At 57.2% G+C, this 20,644-nt stretch overlaps 1 protein-coding gene across 5 annotated transcripts in view; it reads left to right on the forward strand.

The window, feature by feature from the left end:
* Window positions 1–20,644, forward strand: part of AXIN2 (axin 2) — a 31,266-nt gene that overhangs the window by 4,701 nt on the left and 5,921 nt on the right. For 3 of the 5 annotated variants that reach the window (XM_082706746.1, XM_082706744.1, XM_082706745.1), the window contains exons 3-9: window positions 7,013–7,153; window positions 15,227–15,329; window positions 17,782–17,922; window positions 18,090–18,598; window positions 18,856–19,050; window positions 19,362–19,595; window positions 20,037–20,132. In XM_082706746.1, the coding sequence (XP_082562872.1) occupies window positions 7,013–7,153; window positions 15,227–15,329; window positions 17,782–17,922; window positions 18,090–18,598; window positions 18,856–19,050; window positions 19,362–19,595; window positions 20,037–20,132 (1,419 nt within the window). The remainder of the gene's footprint in view (window positions 1–7,012; window positions 7,154–15,226; window positions 15,330–17,781; window positions 17,923–18,089; window positions 18,599–18,855; window positions 19,051–19,361; window positions 19,596–20,036; window positions 20,133–20,644) is intronic. The other 2 variants (XM_082706748.1, XM_082706747.1) reach the window with 1 other exon arrangement.

Raw genomic sequence — 20,644 nt, forward strand, 5'->3', positions numbered from 1 at the left:
GGCCAAGTCTTAAGATTCTTGACCTTTGACAGCAAGTTCAGACCTCCTGTTAGAAAGGAGTTTTTCCGTGTCTCTCCCTCCCTCCCCCTCCAGATACCCCAAATGAGCCTCTCGCCTTCTAGATCCGCTGCTTGAGGCATGGCAGCAGAGGGGGTGGTGAGCATTTGATCCCTCTCTGCCTCCGGTATTCTTCATATGTTTGGGACCGGGGATGCAGTCTGGTGGCTGCCTCTGTGGAGACTCTTCCTGGCGGGTCCCGCCTCCGGGGTCCCACAGGAGCACCAGGGGCAGGGGAGCCGAGTCTGAGCCTAGAAGCAATGATTTAGGGGTGGCCCAGAGAGCTCCCCCCGCCCAATGGGGAGTGAAGAGCTCGTTCTCCAGCCACCAGAGGGCGCTCCTACAGCCTCACACTGGGGTTCACCCACATTCAGACATCTGGTCTACACCCAGGTGGAACTCTATTGGCTTTTGAAAGGAAGTGGAAGATCACGTGGAAAGGAGTTGTTTCAGCATCTTTAAGCTTCTGGTGTCAGGTGGTTTTGCGGAAGATACTGGGTCCGGCCTCTGTGGCCAGGCAGTCACCAGGCACCTGCAGCTACGGCCATTAGGGGAACGTTCTGGTAAATGGGTGCTGGTCTCACTGCTGCTGTAGGGGCTTTCCAACAGTGGAGCGTCTGTGTCTCCCAGTGTCAGGACCCCGAGTGGCCCGTTTGGGAACAGTGGCCCTTTTGTCAGCAGCACCGTGCATGGTTTGCGTGTGGTTTGGGATGTCACCGAAGAGAAACTGCTCCCAGGCAGGACCCTGCTGTGACCCCTCCCCTTTGTGGGTGGGCAGTAGAGAGCCAGCCGGGGTGGGCCCCTCCCCCTTCCAGAGGCCTCCTCCCCTCGGATCAGACCAGGATTAAACTTTCCCCGAGATGACTCTGGTGAACTTTTTGAGATTCTGGGGGCAGGCGTCAGAGATCCTTGGTGGTTCCAAGGTGTAGACTGTGGGCCTTGTTGATCCGTAGATGACACCTTCTCACCCACCCCTGCGGTCATCACACTCTTATTTGTGGGCGCCTTTGCGCCCTGTTGGGTTAAAATGCAGTGTTCTTTTCTGTACCACACGGAGCCCGCCACGTCTTGACTGGGCATCCTCACAGACAACCTAGGACCTGTCCGGTTTCACTGGAACGTTCAGGAGCTTCAGGTGGACGCAGGGTATATTGGGAGGTGTCCTACATTTTTCCAGGGCCTGGCTTCCAGCCCTGTCCCCTCATCACTCCGTGGTTGAAGGCTTCCCAGCCCCACACCTCCTTCTCTGTGATGACGGGGCACCCTCCCTCCTGCTTGTGTCAGGCTCGCTCTTAGGATCCAAACACCGGACGAGACAGCCCTGGTTATGGAGGGAAGCGTTCTGAACTCTCACAAAGCTGTAGAATTCGTATCATTTAACTGTGACAAGGAGTGGGTCCGGGGAAAGGGGTGGCCCGGTTCGGATGCCTCTTGGCTTCCCGCCGGCGCTCCCTGGAAGCCCACCTTCCTGGACCTCCGCTTCTCTGCGAGCTGAACTTCATTCAGCCTGGGTCTCCTCAGCCAGCTCCCGGGATGTGGGGCTCCCAGCCAGCCGACCCTTTCAGCTCCGAACAAGGCCGACCCCCCCCCCCCCAGTCCCGCCAAGGGGTCTGCTGTCTGCAGCCGCGGAGGAGCCGCCTTGGCCGCTGAGGGCCGGGAGCGCCAGCCCAGTTTCCAGGCCCGGTGTGTACCTTGGGCGCTCAGGGGAGGCCGCCTTTTTAATGATTTGTTTGTGTCCTCCCTGATTTGGTGTCAGGTTGGATATAAATAGTTGGAACCGAAGAGCGAGCATTCTCCTCGGAGGGGAGGACTCTGGTTTGGGAGCGCTGGAGTGGGCTGCCTGGGTTTCTGACCGGCTCCGCAAATAACTCGGAGCCGGAGGGACCCGGCGGTAGGAGCACGTGCCAGAGCCCGGCACGTAGACGCGGGGTGTCGCGGGGTGTGTGTGGGGGGGCGGTCGGATGAGGAGCTCGGCCTGGCGTGTATTTGGGGAAGGGGACCGTGCTGGGCTCCCAGAGTGCTCCCTTGTGTCCTCCCCTGTCTGCTCCGGGCCCTGGTGCCCTCCTGTGCCAGGCGGGTCTCCTGAGCCTGCCCTCGGACCTCGCCTCTGGCCTCCCTTCCGATGAGTCAGGCCTAGCAGATGGCCCTCTGCTGGCTCCAAATGCTTCCTGTTCTCTGAAAGAGCTCACTCAGGAGGCAGGTTTTTGTGCGAAGCCACTGGAATCAAGCTCGGCCCCTGTTATCAAAGAAGATGATGCCACAGGAAAGATAGGCTGGCAGCAGTGGCCCCCAGTGAGAGGCTGGGCTCTCTGAGGGAGGCAATTTGCCAAAACCCACTTGGGAGAGCTGGCCTGTTTCTAGTGGCTCAGCTGCCCAAGGCCAACTGAGTGTCAGGCCCCTTACTGAATGTGCCCCTGCCCCCGCCGCCATCTTGCCTTAGAAGATGCTTCTTGAAGAGGTGGTTGCCTTTGGGGCAGTGACTTAGGAGTACATTGTCAGAGGGCTTTTGGCAAGCCCGAAACGTGGAAATACTTGTTAAGTTGTACTGTTTTGAGAGAGGAGGCCCCAAACGTCAGGTCTCTGGTGCTCTCTGGGTGGCTTGGCCCTGGTGTGTGGAGGAGGGGGCCGGGGCCACAGCCCAGGCATCAAGATAAGAGATAAGAACTAGCTGGGGAAGAAAAAAAAGGAAGAGCCAGGAAACAATTTCCCTTCCCTGAAGGTCCCAGGAGCCCCTGCTGCCTGACAGCCCAAAGCCCTTTGCCCATGGGCGTTGCAAACCAACAGGTCCGCCCCCTGCGGAATCGGTACTGTAGGCCTCTGCTCTTTGTAGAAATTTAAAATCTTTACAGCAGAGGTGCCTGGGTGGCTCAGTGGGTTAAGCCTCTGCCTTCAGCTCGGGTCCTGGTCTCAGGGTCCTGGGATCGAGCCCCACATCGGGCTCCCTGCTCAACAGGGAGCCTGTTTCCTCCTCTCTCTCTGCCTGCCTCTCAGCCTACTTGTGATTTTTCTGTGTCAAATAAATAAATAAAATATTAAAAAACAAAATCCTTGCAGCAACCATGGGAGCATAACAGTCCTGAAGAAATAAAGCATCTGGGTACAATTACTGTAGCATGGTCAAGTTTCTTTCCCGTTTCTTTTCTCTCTCTCTCTCTCTCTTTTTTTTTAAAGATACATGAAAGGGGGCTCTAATCCATTTTCTCAAAGCCGTGTGGCGATTCTGACAATGTTCTGGGTTCTTAAAAATTGAGTTTCTATCTCCACGACCCTGCCTCCTTCCTCTGCTCTGCCCGCCCTCCTCTGTTACAATTGTAGGAAAACCCAAATACTTTCTTGCAGTCAAGCGAGCTAATAAGGGCAATATATTCCGTTTTTAAGGATGGTCACGAAGGCAGCCCTCTATTCGGGAAGCGGAGGAGCACGAGTTTATTTTGGGACCCATGTGTTTTGTGATCCACTCCAAGGAGTGCAAAGCTGTGAACACACGGATTGGAGTTCTGTGTCTTTCTGGCTGGGGAGGGAGAAGGGATTTGTTCGGAGTCGTTTGCTTCCCAAAGAGGTTGACTTCAGGACGTTGTCTGAGGGAATGCCACAGAGACAGCAGCCAGTGTCTGAAGGCTCTTCAAGGCCCCGTGGGCTCTTTTGATCTCGTACTAATGCCTCTTAGACCAATACACTTTACAGCCACCCATCAGATGGCCCCATGTCTGTTAAGGAACTTGAGCAAAGCCTAGAGCTCCTGCCTCGCCCCACCAGCAGGGGGAGCCGCTGGCACCGCGGACCGACCTGAGCCTTGCCCTCATGGAGCTTCCGGTCTGGCTTCCGGCGGGTCAGGCATCTGAGGCCTAGACACCAGCGCGCGTGACCATACGTCCTGATAAGTATTGCAGAGGAAGGAGGAGCCAAACCCCCGACAGCTCTGTTTTCTTCAGCATTTGGTTTTTTGGAGGATTACCAACATCTCCCCAAATTACAGTGCCCTCGCGTCTCGAGATTGTAGGAATTTCCTGCCGACGCGCATGTTGGAGGCGGGTGTTTTTTAGGTGGAGAGCCCATGTCCATGGAGCTGGTGACTTGACCGTGGCCACCTGCTGGCCCGGAGCTAAGCCAGCACCAGCGCTCGGCCTCCCCCTACGCCTGGTCCCTGTCAGGAAGGGCTTCGAGCACTTTCCTACCCCTGGGCTTCTGAAAGCTAGGAGGGGACCCAGGAGAACTTTCCTCATCAGAGCACCCCAGAGAGCAGGGAGCTTTGGGCTTTTTTAAAAGACTTGGGTGACTCCATAATCCTGTCCCCTCCATGGTCCGCTCGGACTGGTAGGAAGTGCTTTCTTCTTTCTGACTTAAAAGCCCATTTCCTCTCTCCTCTTGACCTGCCTTTATTTTGTTTATTTATTTATTTTTTTAATAAATTTTTTTTAAAGATTTTATTTATTTATTTGACAGAGATTACAACTAGGCAGAGAGGCAGGCGGGGGGCGGGGGGAGCAGTCTCCCCGCTGAGCAGTGAGCCCGATGCGGGACTTGATCCCAGGACCCTGGGATCACGACCTGAGCCAAAGGCAGAGGCTTTCACCCACTGAGCCACCCAGGCGCCCCTCTTATCCTGCCTTTAGAGGCAGCTCCAGACACGGCCGTCCTTCCTTCTGACTTCCTTTATAGGAGACATTTCTACTCCGTCATCTCTCCTCCTGTCTCCTCTCAAAAAAAGTTCACTGCCCTTCCTCTGCTCCGACCACTCCTCTCTCTCCTGCCTTGCTGTCTGGAAATCCCATATCGAGGGCATGGGACCAGGGCCAAGGCACGGATGGGCCTTCCTGTCCTTGTGTAATCATCACAACATATTCTGGGAAGTGGGGAGACTTCTTGCTCTCTACACTGAGGATGGGGCCAGTGTCTCAAGGACACTTTAAGGTCACTTGGTCCAAGGTATTCAACGGGTTCAAGTGGGACCTTCCTCATTTGCACTTGCTGGTCGATCTGTACCAGCATCTGGCTGTATGTTCCAGTCTGGCTCAGGAGAACGGAATCATGGTCCCTGCTGACGTTGAGCTCCTAGTGGAGCCTAGATCTGGGCTCCCTGTGGCCACGTCTCCAGCCAGGTAGCCTCTGGCAAGGCTTCTGGCCTCCACCTGAGGCTCTGCGCCTCCTGCCACGGTTGTAAGGCTGCAGGGTGACTGTGGAGTAGAGCACCTGCTGTGTGCGGGGGTGCACCTGCGCCCAGAACGGAGATGCTGCCTCTCCCGAGTGCCCTGTGTCGACGCTTGACTGTTCCTCACTGCTCTCTAGCAAGGAGATTGGCTTCATTCTGGCTCTAAACGTTCCTGCTCTGGATGTAACATTTCTCTTTTGAGTGCTCACTCTGGCTGGAGTGCAAGCTTTCCTGTCCCAGCTGTCCCCACGGAGGCCCTCACCCCGCACTGTGGCTGCGACCCCTGCCCACAGCCGACCCTCCTTGGGTCCGGTCTGCTGGCACAGCCCGGGTCCCATGTGCTGCTGGAACTTCTTGGACCCCTGAGGCTGGTCTCTATCAGGAGGCAGAAGGAGTTTGGTGAGGGCCAAAGAAATCCGCGTCTTGCCAGCGACTCCTGGCTCTGCCCTGGGTGGCTTCTGTCCTTGCGGGGCCAGCACGGGGGGCTGTGATGTGTGTGAACGTGTGCCACTCTCCATGACCCGCACCTCCCCAAGGGTGCCCCTCTGTTACGGAGGCCAGCCCACTGGTACCTAGAGACCAGAGACCCAGACTGGGTCAGGCCAGACCTGACCGTGCCGCACCCGGAGGAGATGATAGGCGCTGGACGATGCCACGTCGAGGCTGCTTTGACCTTTCGTGAGTCCCTTTCATCTGCCGCCCCCACGGCCATCTTTAGAAACCTGTGCAGTGGTCTGAGGGAATGGGTTCTTTCTTCTGGGCCTTCCCCTTCTCCCCGAGTTGATTTCTTTGCTGTTGGCTTAGACTTGGTGGGCCCAGTGGAGTATGCCAGGGTCTTTGTCAAGGGGGCCATTTGTGACTTCGGGCTTGACAGGCCCCTTGCTGGAGCCTGTGACAACAGTGGCCCTAACTCCTCCTCCCTCCTCCCGCCCACTTAATGTCCTTCTCGCGTGACACAGTACGAGTGCACCCTAGCAGGGGACAGGCACACTGGTGGTCCTGGGAGGCAGTCAGGAGGGCAGAATGGACAGGCAGAGGCCACTGAAACAAAGGGCAGGAGACCCCAGAGAGGAGGGGCCCGGACCTTCCTCTGAAACAGCTGTGCTGCTCGTTCGAATCCTGCCCGTCTTGATCGTAGCCCAGTTGCCTGGGAAAGGCAGGCCTGGTGGGGGGAGTGGGGCAGGGCCCAGCGCAGGCCCAGCTCCAGGTGGGGTGCAAGTTCTGAACCTTGTCTGGAGCTTTTCTGTCCCATCTGTCCAGTGTCCCAGACCCAGGGTGGAAGTGAGAAGGTAATGCCAGGCCTTGGGTTGCGTGAATCTTGGAACTATGCTAACAGACCCCGGATGGGGGGTTTGGGTGCCTAAGACCCCTGAGGGCCCTAAAACCTTGTTCTAGGGCAGGCTTGGTCGTGGTGGTGGGGAGAAGACCCTTCACCTCTACGCACTTGCTCTCCTCTGTGGTTTGACAGCCTCCCCTCCTAGAGATGGGTGCTGTGCCTTCCTCTGTCTGAGTGTGTGCTTAGCCCTTTGTAGAATCCCCTGGGCTGCTTATGGCTTCCTCTGTCCCCTGGCAGCCCTGCCCTTGGCAGCAGGGGAACCCAGCCTGCTTTCTTCCCGGGGTGAACCGGTGGCTCAGCTGCCCTCCCTTAAGTCGCCCCAGCTGTCTGTCCAGGTGAGCGGCTGGGCCTGGGCCGCAGGTTGGCCCTGGCACGTGGCGGGATCGTGCCCTCGCTTGTCCCCGAGTTGCCTGGTCGCCTGGGTGTCTGGTGCGAAGCCGTGATGTGCCACTCTTGTGTTTCTCCCCCAGGTCCTTCAAGAGGAGCGATCCCGTTAATCCGTACCATGTAGGCTCTGGCTATGTCTTTGCGCCGGCTACCAGCGCCAACGATAGTGAGATATCGAGCGACGCACTGACGGATGACTCCATGTCCATGACGGACAGCAGCGTGTAAGTATCCCGGTAGCCCTGTCGTGTCCACGGCGGGCAGGGTGACCTGCCAGGCCAGCTGGCTGCAGTCTCCAGCCCCTCGAGGCTGGCCTTGCAAAGGCCATCTGGGCGTGTGCGGACATTTGCTTGGTGGTGGGGGTGGGGGAGTGTGCTGGGGCTGTGGCACACGGGTGGGGTGTGGGGGGTGATGAGGTCATCCAGGCAGTGGCGAGCTTAGGGCCTTGGAAGGAAAGTTGGCCGGTGGAAACCTAAAGTAAGGTAGAAGGTTGAGATGACCATCCGTGGAGTTATGAGTTCAGAAAGCCGTCTTCTGGTTGTCCGTTGCCTTTTGGTGGACGTGCACGGCTGGTCTTGAAGTCCAAGGTGTCCAGTCTGCAGAACCAGGAGGTGGGAGACGGGGTGACGTAGGGACGATTCGTGTGTACGTGTGTTGGTTGTTTCCGAAGGACAAGGCGTTGATGGTGAGGGTGAGAAAGCCAGAGCTCTCTGAAGGCCCCCGGTGCGTGAGGTTCCCTCGTGGACGTGTTCTGGTGGACATCAGCTCACTACGTGCTGGCGGAGGGCCTGCTCTGTGGCCGCTTCCGCTGCCGAGTAGGGCTTCTCTCCAGAGTTGTCTGACCTGGGATCTCTGGAAGTCGAACGCAACTGGCATACTAAGGGTTTGCTCCTTTCTTTAAAAAAAAAAAAAAAAAAAATTTATTGTTGAAGTATGGTTGACACCACGTTGTAGTAGTTCCAGGTACACAACATCGTGATCCCGTCATTCTGTTCATGGCTCAGTGTTCACCACAAATGTAGTCTCCACCTGCCACCAGCCTGCGTTGCTCCAGCGCTGTCGACGGAAGTCCCCATGCCCTACTCCTCTCCGTGACTGACTTACCGTGTAACTGGGGATCTGTACCTCTTGGCGCTCTTTGCCTATTTCGCCCATCCCCCCACACCCCTAGAGTTTGTTCCTTTGCTTTCCAAAAACAATCCAAGTCATCAGTCTGCAAGGTCTGAGGAGGTCAGCAGGTGGGGTCTTGTCAGGTGGGGTCACGGTTTGCATTGAAAGTCATCGGAAGTCATGCAGTGGTGTTCGCTGTGTGGAGAACAGCCATTCTTTCTGTCTCATCACTGTGTGTGTGTGTGTGTGTGTGTGTGTGTGTGTGTGTGTGTGTGGAGTGGGGTACCCCATCTCTTGTCATCCTTTGGAATTCTGATTCAGGAGAGCCAAGGGAAGTGAAGCCTGGGGTTGGGCAAAAGTCCCCCAAGAGCCCACCCAGCGTCCAGTTGAGAACCGCCATTCCAGAAAGGGTCTTTGAAGACGTTCCACAGGTGTGTTTGCAGTGGGCATCTCCTTTGCCAAGGGGACAGTTTGGAAAGGCAAACCCACTGAGCCATGTATCATGGCATATGTAGAATTTGTTCCTTTTAGCAGCCTCACTGGACCATCTCTTATTCTAGTTTGTTGGAAATGATCTGGTTTCCGTTGGCCAGGGTCCTGTGTTTCGGCCTGTGGCATGGGGCCGCTTGGAAGGGAAGTTGATATGGTTGGTTTGGGATTCCACGGTTGGTCTTCCCAGTGGCTTTCCTTGTGTTATCTCAGATTCCCCGTCAGTCAAGGGAGGGAGAGCCACAAGGTGACAGGTTCCATTTTACTCCAAGAAGAGCATTTTGGCGTTAAAGAGAACAGAATAAGGGTACACCTCTTTTATCCAACGTGGAGAAATGAAGGGTTCTGTGGAAGTTAGTTTCCTGTCCAAACTTGAGAAAAGTTACCCTTTGATGGTCACAGTCCTTTAAACAATACCTTCTTTCCTATGTTAATTGAAAAAGATGAGGCATAATTTATTGTTTGATTTCAATCATTAATATCTGACCTGTTTTCATGCTATATTGTAGTGTTCCCTCCCAGCGCACAAGGCCACGGAAGGCTATCTGCCCCTGCACAGGCATACGGGCAGCACCCCCACTTTTGGAAAAATGGTTTTCCGTTTTTCTCTCGGTCATTCTGCCTACCGCCATATTTTGCCATATTCTGTCTGTGTGCTTGCTTCTAGAAACACTACTCCTTTAGCTTTCATTTGTGGATTCTTGGGGCGGGGGCGGTCTTAGCGTCTTGAGTGAAAGAATTAGTTGGGTTGGAATGAGGGTGCTAAGACTATAAGGCTTCTGTTTGGTTTTCTTAGAAGCTGTTCTTGGCTGGCTTTCTGGCCCTTGTCTGTCTGTCAGCCCCCACCGTGGAGGCACTGTTCTGGGTTCATGATGCACTAACTTGGGTGTAGTCCCCATGCCTGTCTGAGCCCCACAAGAGGTCAGGAGGCAGGTGGTCACTTGTGACTCTCACAGCTGGGACAGTCGGGCCTTTTGCTAGTGCAGCAGGGCCCATGCCTTTTGCCTGTCACTTCCCTCGCCGCAAACACGACCATTTCCAACACGGTGTTGGGAGGACCCATTGGGAATGAGACCTTTAAGCCACTTTGAGTTCCTTTTATCTGTTAAGGATCCACACTGCTTTCTTTTTTGAATGGTTACGGGGAGGGATAGGAGGGAACAAGTTCTAACTTCTCCCTGGCACTGGCCCCACCCCTCCCCCACCCCCCTTCATCAGCCCCTTCCCGGAAGAACTTTCTCAGTTTGTCATTTTAGAGAGGACTTGAAAGTTCTCGCCCTTTACATGTCAGCGGAGACACCTGTGGACATGAAGCCCCGGCTAGCCCCTGACAAGGATCTGGGAGGGAACCTTGGCTGGTCGGCTGTTTTAGGTCACTGGGATAGGGCGTGGGCTAGGGCCGGGAAAGGGCAAGCCCCTCGAAGCATCACTTTCTCTTTGGGGCATGCTAGGTACCCCTGGGTCCCGAGTGGTAGGACATCAGGGCCAAAGGCAAGTGCCTGGAAGGCTTGGGGCCCCAGGACCTCAGTATTGGGTCTGACCTTCTTGACATCAGTGTTACGCGCCTCGAGGCCTTCTCCCAGCCAGATGGGCAGGTCATCCCTGAGCCACCAGTGCAGCTCTACCCGTTGGGCAGGGTCATGCCAACTTGGGGCAAATACCTCATCAGTGTGGGGTCCTCCTCTCTCCCTGGAGCTGTTTGGCCAGGGCCACTTCTCTCATGCAGACCACAGTGGTGGCAAAGAGTTCTCTGGAATAAGAACCCGTCCTCTAGATGGTGGGTGGGGATGGGGTTCCTCTGGGTCTCGGGCTGCCAGGCGCTGGGCGTCCCTGGGCCGTCCTGCTCCTGGAGGCTTGGCGCGCACGGAGAGCGCGGGCTCTGCGAGCCACTTTCTGGCCGGCTGGCCCAGGGTGGGTGTGATCTGCCCGGTGGCGGGCGGGTCACCCGGGATTCCCAGGGCTGGGATTAGACCCCTCTTCAGAGCGCTGCCAATTGTGGGCCTCGCACAGATGAGAGCAGGGAGCAGGCGAGAAATAAAGTGTGTGGGGGATGAAAAGCTGCACTGAACCGCTTTCAGCCCATTGTTCTTCTGGGGAGGCTTAGCGGGGATAAGAGGGTAGCAGGCCCCTTTGAAATTTCCTTGAACAAGTGAATAGGAACGCCCCATAAAGCATGAAGAGAGCCCTGGCTGTTTCTCCCTGTCACAATGGGCGGCTCGGGCTGCCAGGGGCTGGGGAGTGGGGCTGGCCGCCCTGCTGGGGGGTGGGGAGGGGACCCGGCCGGGGAGGGGGAGAGGGGGTCACAGGCGGCCTTCAATAGACTCCAGAAGGTTGGAGTTCATTAGACACAAGCCCGGGAAGCAATTGTCTCATTTGCGACAGGACCAATTAAGTCCCGGGGGCCTTTGCCAGAGGGCCCGAGTGGAAGCTGGGCAGGGCTGGCCTGCCCTCGGTTGTTCCAGGGAGCCCTGGGCTGAGGGCCCTGGAGGTACGGAGCTGCCGGGGGCTCCAGAGAAATCCCTGCCTCCCCCCCAAAGCCCACTGCTGACTTCTGTTTTCTGCTAAGGAAAAAGCCTGTTAAAGATGGTTGAGGGTTTGGGCCTTCCTGGTAGGCCTTGGAGAAGGCGGTGTAATGAGCCTGTTACTCTGAAACCACCCTCAGAAGAAATCGCTTTCTGTTTTTTTCGGTGTGTGTGCGGGGGCAGTTAGCTGCCAGTATCCCCGAAGTCCTAAAGCCCTGTCCCTTGGGGTTCCAGGCACAGAGGCCCGGGGGCCCATCCCGGAGCCCCGGGCCTGGGAGGATGCCGCCGGGGCCGGGCGCCGCCCAAGTGGGGCTCCTGTATCCAGGGCGCAGCCAGGAAACGTGGTTGCGACGCCTGTGACACGGGAGCCATCTCTGGGGTGTCTTTGTCTTTGTGCAGAGCTGCTCTTGGAGTTAGGATTGGCCCGGCTTGGAGGCTGCTTCTGCTCCGGGTGTCACAGGACCAGCGCGAGAGCCCGGCGTGGCGGTTCCTGCCGAAGGGTGGAACGGGTTCTTCTCTTTATTGACTTGTATTTCCTTATATCTTATTCATGGGTTTACTCTGGGCACCGGGAAAGGCCCCCGAGTGAAGTTCAGATCTGATCTGATCTTACAAAACCAGGCTTTTGATGTCGGCTGCGATCAGAGGCTGCCTTCTGAGTGGTTGCCAGATGGGAGCGGGAGTGGACACGTGTGTGAGCGGGTCGCTTACCGCGAAGCCTCGGGAGGACGGTGCTCCGGTTAGGCTGGGCGCAGCGCAGTCCGCAGGCCAAGCTGATGGGCTTGGCTGACGTGGCAGCGGAGTGGAGTCCATGCTTCAAGACCAGTGCTCCCCAGAAATGGCTGGGCCCAGCAGTGGGCTCGTTAGCTAAAATGCTTATAATTAGCGGAGGACGGTGTAGGGACCAGAACTCCGGCACTTGGCAGCTCACCGTGCTGAGGGTCCAGGAGACGATGGATCGTGAAGGTCTAGAGCCTGAGTCCGAGGCAGAGTGAACCTCTTCTGGAGTTCATGGCTGTTGGGAAGAAGATTCTTGGCTGGTGCAGGGATAAAGCCCCGGTCCGTGAAGGCGCCTGTTCATAAGCCTCCCTGAGCCTCTCTAAGTTGCGCTCTCTCTTCTCAGCCTCGGTCACAGGTTTCCTGTCCTGAGTTTGGCTCCTTCAGCTGCCCTGGGGGCGGTGCTGAAATCATTTCTTCTTCTGCCTTCGGTTGGCCATGCACCTGCTCCTCCCCGCCTCCCCCTTTCTATATGTACTTCCCCCAGTTCTCTTCTTTCTTCTGCGTTGTACGGAAAAAGCAAGAGGTATCAAAAACCTTACCTTGGATCCATCTGGGTGGAAAGGGGAAGAGCAGAGGCTCTAGGGGACACTTGAGGACAGTCTTGGGGGGAGACGAGTGGGGACCTCCTCTCAGGCTCTTGAAGTCTTCCCCATGTCATAGGGAAGTCTGTGGGGTGCTTGACTCCTGTCTCCCCCACAAAACTGTCAGGAAGAGGCTTGGAGCAGAGGCCAGCCACCCTTTGGAAGCCTGTAGAGGTGTTGCTGGTCAGGAGAGAGTCATGGGCGATATTTGTGGGACAGCCCTGGCTTAATAGAAGTGGTTTAGATCCGTGGGAGACCCAACCTGGAGGACCCCCATGGTCACCCTTACCCCTCAAGGAACATTAGGCAGGAGACAAGGGGATCCTCACTGTGCCTTGGAAACTACCTGGCATGCCCCATAACCAGGGAGTACCAAGTGGTGGGGTACTGTGTTCCAGAATGTTCCCCAAGTTTTCCATTCACCCCTTTAGAGTGTCATGTGACTTCGCGGGGCTTAGGAAACGAACCATCAGGAAGCTTGGCTCCTCCAGGTGAGGTGGGGTGGGAGGGGTAGGTGGCTGAGTTAAGGACACCTGTTCGGGAGTCTGGCTGTGGCTCAGATTTGGGATTCTGGGTCTCATTGCTACTGACTGACCCCACAAGAGCTACAGAGGGTCTCTGACCATCTGTAAAACTGGGTGAATTCGGGATGAAGTTGGAGTATACGTACCTCACGGCAGGCCACCTCACGTAGGACTCAGCCTCTTGGGTGGCATCTGGTTCCTGGTCAAGCCAGGCATGCTCGTGGGCGCCTAGTTTTCTCCTGTCTTGTAGGTGATCCCAACGTGAAAACATTGAGGTTTGGTAAATATATACCCGGTGGTTCAGTAAGTTTCAGAACTTAGACCCTTTTATCCCACCTGGCCTTCGAGGGCCTGGTCAAGTGCGTGGGGGGCTGTCTTGGACACGGAGTCTGCGCTAGTTGCCTGGTGTGCTGTCTCTGGCCCTCTTGCCCTTTCTCTGGGACAGGACTCATCCTCGTGTGCATATTCCTGCTTTTTTTATATATTTTTTAAAAGATTTGTAGAGAGAGACAGCGCGCACAAGTGGGGGAGGGGGAGGACGGAGGGAGAGAATCTGAAGCAGACTCCTGCTGGGCAAGCTGCCCCGCGGGGAGCTGGGTCCCCAAACCCCCGAGATCAGGACCTGAGCCGAAATCAAGACTCAGGCGCTCAACCGACTGAGTCCCCCATGAGCCCCCCTGCTTTAGATAACTGACACCTTTTCTCCCACTATACCTTCAGTAAAACGATCCTTTCTGTGCTAATTCCTAGCCAAGCTTGGGTAACTGACCTCCGGGATGTATGGACCGGTCATGATCCGTGTCATCTCCTGTGATCTGGATTAGGTCAACAGATTTCTGGAAAAGGCAGCTGCTTGGAATTCTAGGGCATTACAGATGAGGAGCTGGAGGTCAACCGGTTCCCCCCGGCTGCTCCTGGGTATTTTTAGGCATTGCTGATTTTCACCCCCGGCCGGTGAGCCAGAGATGTTTTTCTTCTTTCCACCCAGTGATGAACAAAATGCCAGGAAAAGGGAAATAACCAAATACCTAATTTCAGTATTTACAGCCTCCAAGCATGATTCACTATGAGAATGTTGGAATGAGGCTTTGTCGATAGTGGCCACTGGAAGGGCCGACAGTGGGGGAAAGGGTCATACCTTGACCATGGACTGCTTTCAAGCATGAAATTTGGAAAAAAAAAAAAAAATCATAGCCTCTCCAGGTCATGTCTTAGTGAAGACGGGCTGGGGCGGAGGCTTTTCTTTACTTTTCTTACCTCTTCCACTTGGGTTTTTTTTGGGGGGGGGGCAGGATATAATGATGAGAGACATAGGGGCTCATCCTGCCTGCAGGTCTTTACTCAGAGGTCACCTTCACAGTGAGGACTTGGTTGGCACCCCCTCCCCAGCCCCCCCGCATGTAACTGGAACTCCCTCACTGCCCCTCCCCCATCCTTTCCTTCTGTTCTCTCCCTGTATGTTGGCCCAGTTCTTAACACCTTCTAACATGCTGTAGATTCTGCTTTGATATTTTCCACCTCCTGCGTACCACCTGTTAGGATGTCGGCTCTGTGAGAGCAGTCGTCTGCATCTTCATCCTCTTCTGTCCCCGCTGGGTCGCCCGGCGCCTGGAGTAAGGTCTCACGTAGTAGGTGCTCACATACTTGAAATTGCCCGGAGTGCCACATAGCAGGTGCTTTTTCTTTATGCCCACATTGGTCACGTGTCCGTGGGAATTCCTTCGTTTGGAGGGGGGCAGTGAGCAGGGTTTGGAGCCGAGGGATGGAAGGATCCCAGAGATACTCTTGTGGGTGATTTATGAAACGAAGACATTTAACTGTCGGAGAAGGATGCCCCGCTTCACTAGGGCCTGGCTCAGCTTTCTGCAGGCCTGGTCCCACTTCCTGCAGTGTTTTGCCCTGGTGTGCTCCAAAGGGGCCCGAGTTTCTCCCACGTGTACTGCCTGTGAGATGAAATGGAGAGCCGTCACTCTGGGCTGGCTGGAGGGTAACCACTTCCCAGGCAGAGCTTGTAGGAGGACCTCACCGAGCTCTTTCCAAGTTGTTGGTCCCGAATCTGAGAGGGAGCCAAGTTGCCAGAGGTGGCTGATGGGCAGGGGGCTTGGCCGCTGGAGCTGGGATTGGTCTTTCCCCTTGGGGGTAGTAGCCGTGGGGCCCAGGACGGGGGCACAAGTGTGTGGAGGCGTGCCAGGGCCCTCTCCACCCCTGGGTCTCGGGAGGGCTTGGGACTTAGCCCACGTGCTGAGAGCATCCTTGTGAGCCTGTGGGTTCTGTCTTTTCCCTTCCCTTAGAGACGGAATCCCTCCTTACCGTGTGGGGAGTAAGAAACAGCTCCAGAGAGAAATGCACCGCAGTGTGAAGGCCAATGGCCAAGTGTCTCTACCTCATTTCCCGGTGAGTACTGTCTGCAAGGGGAAGGCAGGTGCTTTTGGTCATGTTGAGTCTTGCAGAAGAGGGATGGGAGGTGGAGGGGGGCAGGTGTAGGGTCAGAGGAGCAGGAGTGCCTGGGGTCTGCTAGGGGAAAGGGAAGGAAAGGGGGAACCAGGCAAGAGGTGGTGTTACCTGGTTCCTCGGGCTGTGATGCTGAGCAGAGGGAAGCTTGAGACGACCTCCTTGACCTCCTTGAACTCCTCCCTGAACCTCCTTGAACATTTTCTCAATTCAACAAAGAAGATTCTTTCCAAAGAAGAAACCACAGCAGTTCTCTCGCAGAAACCAAGCAGTGGTGGGAGTTAAGGCATGCTTCCTTCCGTGGGTTCCCACTAGAGTGGAGGCCCCCCGAGGGCAGGGAGTTTTGTCTGTTCCACGAAATGCCCTGTACACAGTGACTGTGGCTGGTGCCTAACAGGTGCTTACTAAAACGTCCTGATTGATGCGTGCATGAGGAGACGGCAGGCATCTCTGCCTCCCACAGAAGGAAAAGTGCGTCCCTGGGTTGTGTCTCCTGTTGAATTCCAAAGCCCCGGCAAGCAGCTGTCCTGTCTTGTCTGTTCCCAACCCCACAACTTGGCTTAGTACCTCCTGTTGGATCTGCACCTCATAAATGCTGAATGAATGAAGCCTTTGGAAGTTAGGATCTCGTGAGCAGCTTCTCCCTGTGATTGACAGGAGAGGCCAGCATGGCGTAAAGATCCTTTCCTTGTATCTCCTCTTCCGTTTCCAAGGCCCGGAGGGCGGCCAGCATGTGGCCCCCCTAAACCCAGCAGAGGCCCCTCGTCTGTGTTTTAGGAGCTTTGCTTTTTGCAACACGCTGAGATCCAAGGCTGCGAGAATACTGTCCTTAGGGAGGGAAGGGGAGTGCCGAGCTCTGAGCGGCACCTCCGTTCGCGAGTCTTTCCTGCCCGCCTCTGAGAATGCCATTGGCTCATCAGTGATGTTGCGTTCAGGAAATGAACACGTCCAGTTGCTGATTCGACATTGCGGGGTGTGCGTGGGTTACTGTCGCTTAGAGCAGCTCCTCTCTGAAAGCCCCTGACCATCCAGAGGGGACTTGGTCCAAAAATTTAGCATATTAACAACGCTTTCCTGGGGCCCTTCAGCACCCCCCCCAATAATGTTACCCCACAAACACAGTGGTATTGGGGACACAGGTTCTTTTCTGGGCAGTCTTCGGGGGTGCAGAGGAGTATGCGTGTGAATAAAAAATTCTACTGCCCACACTTGCACGTTAGGTGATTTTGTCCTGGGGTGTGCAGATCGACTTTCTCCATAATAAGGCAGAGCTTTGATCTGGGCCGAACGGAGCCAGCCTGCCTGAGAACGGCCTGTTCCTGGGGGACCTTTCTCCCTGCCCCACCCCCAGACATGGTTCCCTGGCTCTGTGGGTGCCCGTCACCGGGGTGAGCCCTGCTCAGCTGCAGGGGGATCACAGACTTTGGAAGGTCAGCTTTCTGCCCCCCCCCCATCCTGAAGGAAAGGACAGAGCAAGAGGGCCATTGAGGAAGGAGCAGGCCGACCGCCAAGGGGCAGCGGTGGCGGGAGGACCGGAGGACGTAGAACCGGGCAGTGGGAGTCCTCTGTTTGCTGCTTTTGGCAGGCACCCTAGGTGCCTTTTTATATTCTGTACTTGATTTGGAGATGTTCCCTTTTCCCTTGATAGATCAGCTTCAGGCAGCCCAGCGCAGCGGTGCTCTGCTAGCCCGCAGCATCGTTCTTCATTTTCTGTACAAAGAGCCGGGGAGGAGGGGCGCGGAGAGCCGGGGAGATCTAGGACAGTGTTGAGACAACACCACCTCAGAGGTGCGCAGTGTGCGGCCACGAAATAAATTACCACTTCTTCTGATCCGGCTGTGTGACTCCCGTTTCTTCCTGCCCGCCACCCCCCACGGCCCCCACCTCCCTTCCAATCTTTTTTTTTTTATTTTTTTATTTTTTGTAATTTCCAGTTCCCTTTCTGTTTAGACTCTACTTTTTATTCCTTGAGTTGGTCCCTCTCCCCTCCCTCCCCACTGCAGAGGGCTGCCTTTTTTTTTTTTTTTTTTTTGATGTTTGACAACAGTCTTTGAAGATTTTCTACTTCAGAGTAGCTACTGATGGGCTGGTTGTACTACAGAGAGAACAAGCCGGGCCTCTCGGAGTGCGACCAACTGCTCCTGCCCAAGGCAAACGCTGGTGGGGACCATGGCTCTCCATGAGGCCGCGGCGCCGGCGCATAAAGCTCCCGAGCAGCCCGGGCGCTGCGCCCGCCGCTCTCCGCCCGCCTGCCCGTTCGCCCTTGCAGCTCTGGCCGTGGCTGTGGCTGTGGTTGTGGCCGTGGCCGTTGCCGCCAGGCCCGGGAAGCTCTGGTGCACACCGCGTGCTGGCCCCGCTGAACATGCCTCGCGTCTTGCCTCCCCTTGCCCTGTAGAGAACCCACCGCCTGCCCAAGGAGATGACCCCCGTGGAGCCTGCCGCCTTCGCGGCCGAGCTCATCTCCAGGCTGGAGAAGCTGAAGCTGGAGCTGGAGAGCCGCCACAGCCTGGAGGAGCGCCTACAGCAGATCCGAGAGGTAGTGCGGGGCCCCGTCCACTCCCCGGGTAGGCCCGCACTCCGCTGTCAGCACCCCTCCGCTGTCCGCGCGAGACGTGGCGCCGCCCCTCCCCGTGACCCACTGACGACCCAGGCTGGCCCCTCCTGCTCACCGGTTCCCTCCCCTTTCTGCCTCCTGACCCTCAGGATGAAGAGAAGGAGGCCTCCGAGCTTGCGCTGAGCTCCAGGGATGGGGGGCCCGCCCCGCACCCTCTCTCCCTCCTGCCTTCCGGCAGCTACGAGGAGGACCCGCAGACCATTCTGGACGACCACCTGTCCAGGGTCCTCAAGACCCCCGGCTGCCAGTCCCCAGGCGTGGGCCGCTACAGCCCTCGCTCCCGCTCCCCGGACCACCACCACCACCATCAGCCACACCACCCCCTGCTCCCGCCCGGGGGCAAGTTGCCCCCCGTGGCTGCCTCGCAGGCCACTTGCCCCCTCCTCGCAGCCAAGGGCTTTGTGACCAAGCAGACCACCAAGCATGTCCACCACCACTACATCCACCACCACGCCCTCCCCAAGACCAAGGAGGAGATCGAGGCGGAGGCCGCCCAGAGGGTGCGCTGCTTCTGCCCCGGGGGCGCGGAGTATTACTGCTACTCCAAGTGCAGGAGTCACCCCAAGGCACTGGAGCCCGCGCAGGCGGAGCAGTTTGGGTAAGTGTCGGGCAGACCAGCGTATCCCCTTGGGGCTTTCTCTCCCACCCAGGGACCCGGCAGGTGCGAGGTGGGGGGGCTGCATCGGAGGTCATAGGCAATTAGCTTCCAGGAGGGACGCTCAGGGTGGGGGGGCAGGGGGAGCAGGTGCATGGGTCTTTCGTGTCTCCCCGCTGCTCGCCGACCTGCCCCGATTCGAGGCGCCCCAGAGATGTGACGTGGCCTCGGGGCTGGGTGTGGTTCTTGGTTCCCCGCAGCAGCAGCCGAGGCAGTACCCTGCCCAAGCGCAGCGGGAGAAGCCTGGAGCCGGGCCTGGCCCCGCCCGCCAGGGAAGGAGGGGCGCCCGGCGGAGCAGGGGCCCTGCAGCTTCCAGGGGAGGAAGGAGACAGGTCGCAGGATGTCTGGCAGTGGATGCTGGAGAGTGAGCGGCAGAGCAAACCCAAGGCCCCTAGGTAAAGAGCACCGCCGCCGCGGCTGGGGTCACGGGCGTCCCTGCGCAGGTATTGTGGGGTGGCCGTTTCTGCAGTTGGCCAAAAACATGGGACCGTGTGCTCCTGCCATCTTCATATGTAAACGCCGAACTGAGCAGGTCGCAAAAATGCCCTGTTTTTGGCATCGCCCCCTCCCCCTGTCTGTGTGATGATAGGATCTTTTTTTTTTTTCTTTTTGAAGGCAGGATAGAGAAGTTTCTACTGAAGTCATCGTCTCCAGTTTTTCTAACCCCTTTTCTTTCCTTCTGCTCTCTCTCTCTCCTTTTGCCCAGTGCCCAAAGCACAAAGAAGGCTTACCCGCTGGAGTCCGCCCGTGCGCCCCTTGCCGAGCGAGCCGGCCGGCACCACCTGCTGGGGGCCAGCAACGGGCACCCCCGCGCCACCCCCCGAGCCCACCCGTTCACCCAGGACCCCGCAATGCCTCCCCTGACCCCGCCCAACACGTTGGCGCAGCTGGAGGAGGCCTGCCGCCGGCTGGCTGAAGTGTCCAAGCCCCCCAAGCAGCGGTGAGTGGTGGGGGCGGAGGTGGGGGCTAGGGCTGCGGCAGGGAAGGGCCTTCTCTGCCTGCGTCTGGAGTGACGCTCAGCAAGGAGGGGTGGCTTCTGGTCACAGACCTGTCTCCCTCCCACCCTCAAGAAATTGAAGAGCCAGTCGGGCTCTGTGTTAGGCGAGGCGGTCAGGATGGGACAGTGAATGTCTGTCCCTCCTTACAAATGCCCCGTCCCGCAAGACTGGGTAGATGAGCGTGAGGCGCCTTGACAGACGGAGGATCCAGAGCTTCGGCCCTTTGCCTGGGCGCGCATCGCCCAGTCCCTGGGCTCCCAGGGGGCTTAGGGCGGCTGCTCCCCGCGGATGGAAGTTGGGTCTACAGAGAGAGCCCAGAGCGCCAGGCTTTTCAGCCTGCTCCCGGCGTGCCTGACTCTCCTCCACTCCCACTGTGTCCTCAGGTGCTGTGCGGCCGCTCAGCAGAGGGACAGGAATCACTCCGCCGCGGGTCAGGCGGGAGCCCCGCCCTTCTCCAGCCCCAGCCTGGCTTCGGAAGAGTGAGTGTCTTTACCTGACCTTGCTGAGAAGAACCCGCGTGGTTTATATTTCGGGGCATTGACTCCCCGGCCTTGGGGTTCCTGGAAATCTCTAGTTTATAAAAGTCCCCTTGTGAACAGGAGCCACAGGGAAAGGTCAGTGCGGCTACGGCTGGGAGGCGGGTCGTGGAAACCCCGCCAGCACTGGGAGATGCCTTGGGACGCGTACACAGGTGTTCCTTCCCGAAGTTTCGGATGGCTCAGGGCTCCTGGGCACATGCTCATCAAAAGCTGGGACGGGCAGTCATTAGCAGATGGATAAGAGAGGGTCCCTGGCCCCGGATGGAAACTTTGCCCTCATGCAGCTTGCAAACTAGCAAGCTGGAAACGTCTGGTCACGTGGAGCAGGAAGGTGCTTCTCCACCATTGCAGAGCTCCAGGACCATCTTAGTCCTCTGGCTTGGGGAGAACTCTGTGTCTACCCCGCGGTGCCATGGTTCTTCCCATCAGGTTACACTCTTGCCCAGTGGGCA

This window comes from Mustela nivalis, assembly GCF_964662115.1.
Source record: "Mustela nivalis genome assembly, chromosome: 17".
Taxonomy (NCBI): Eukaryota; Metazoa; Chordata; class Mammalia; order Carnivora; family Mustelidae; genus Mustela; species Mustela nivalis.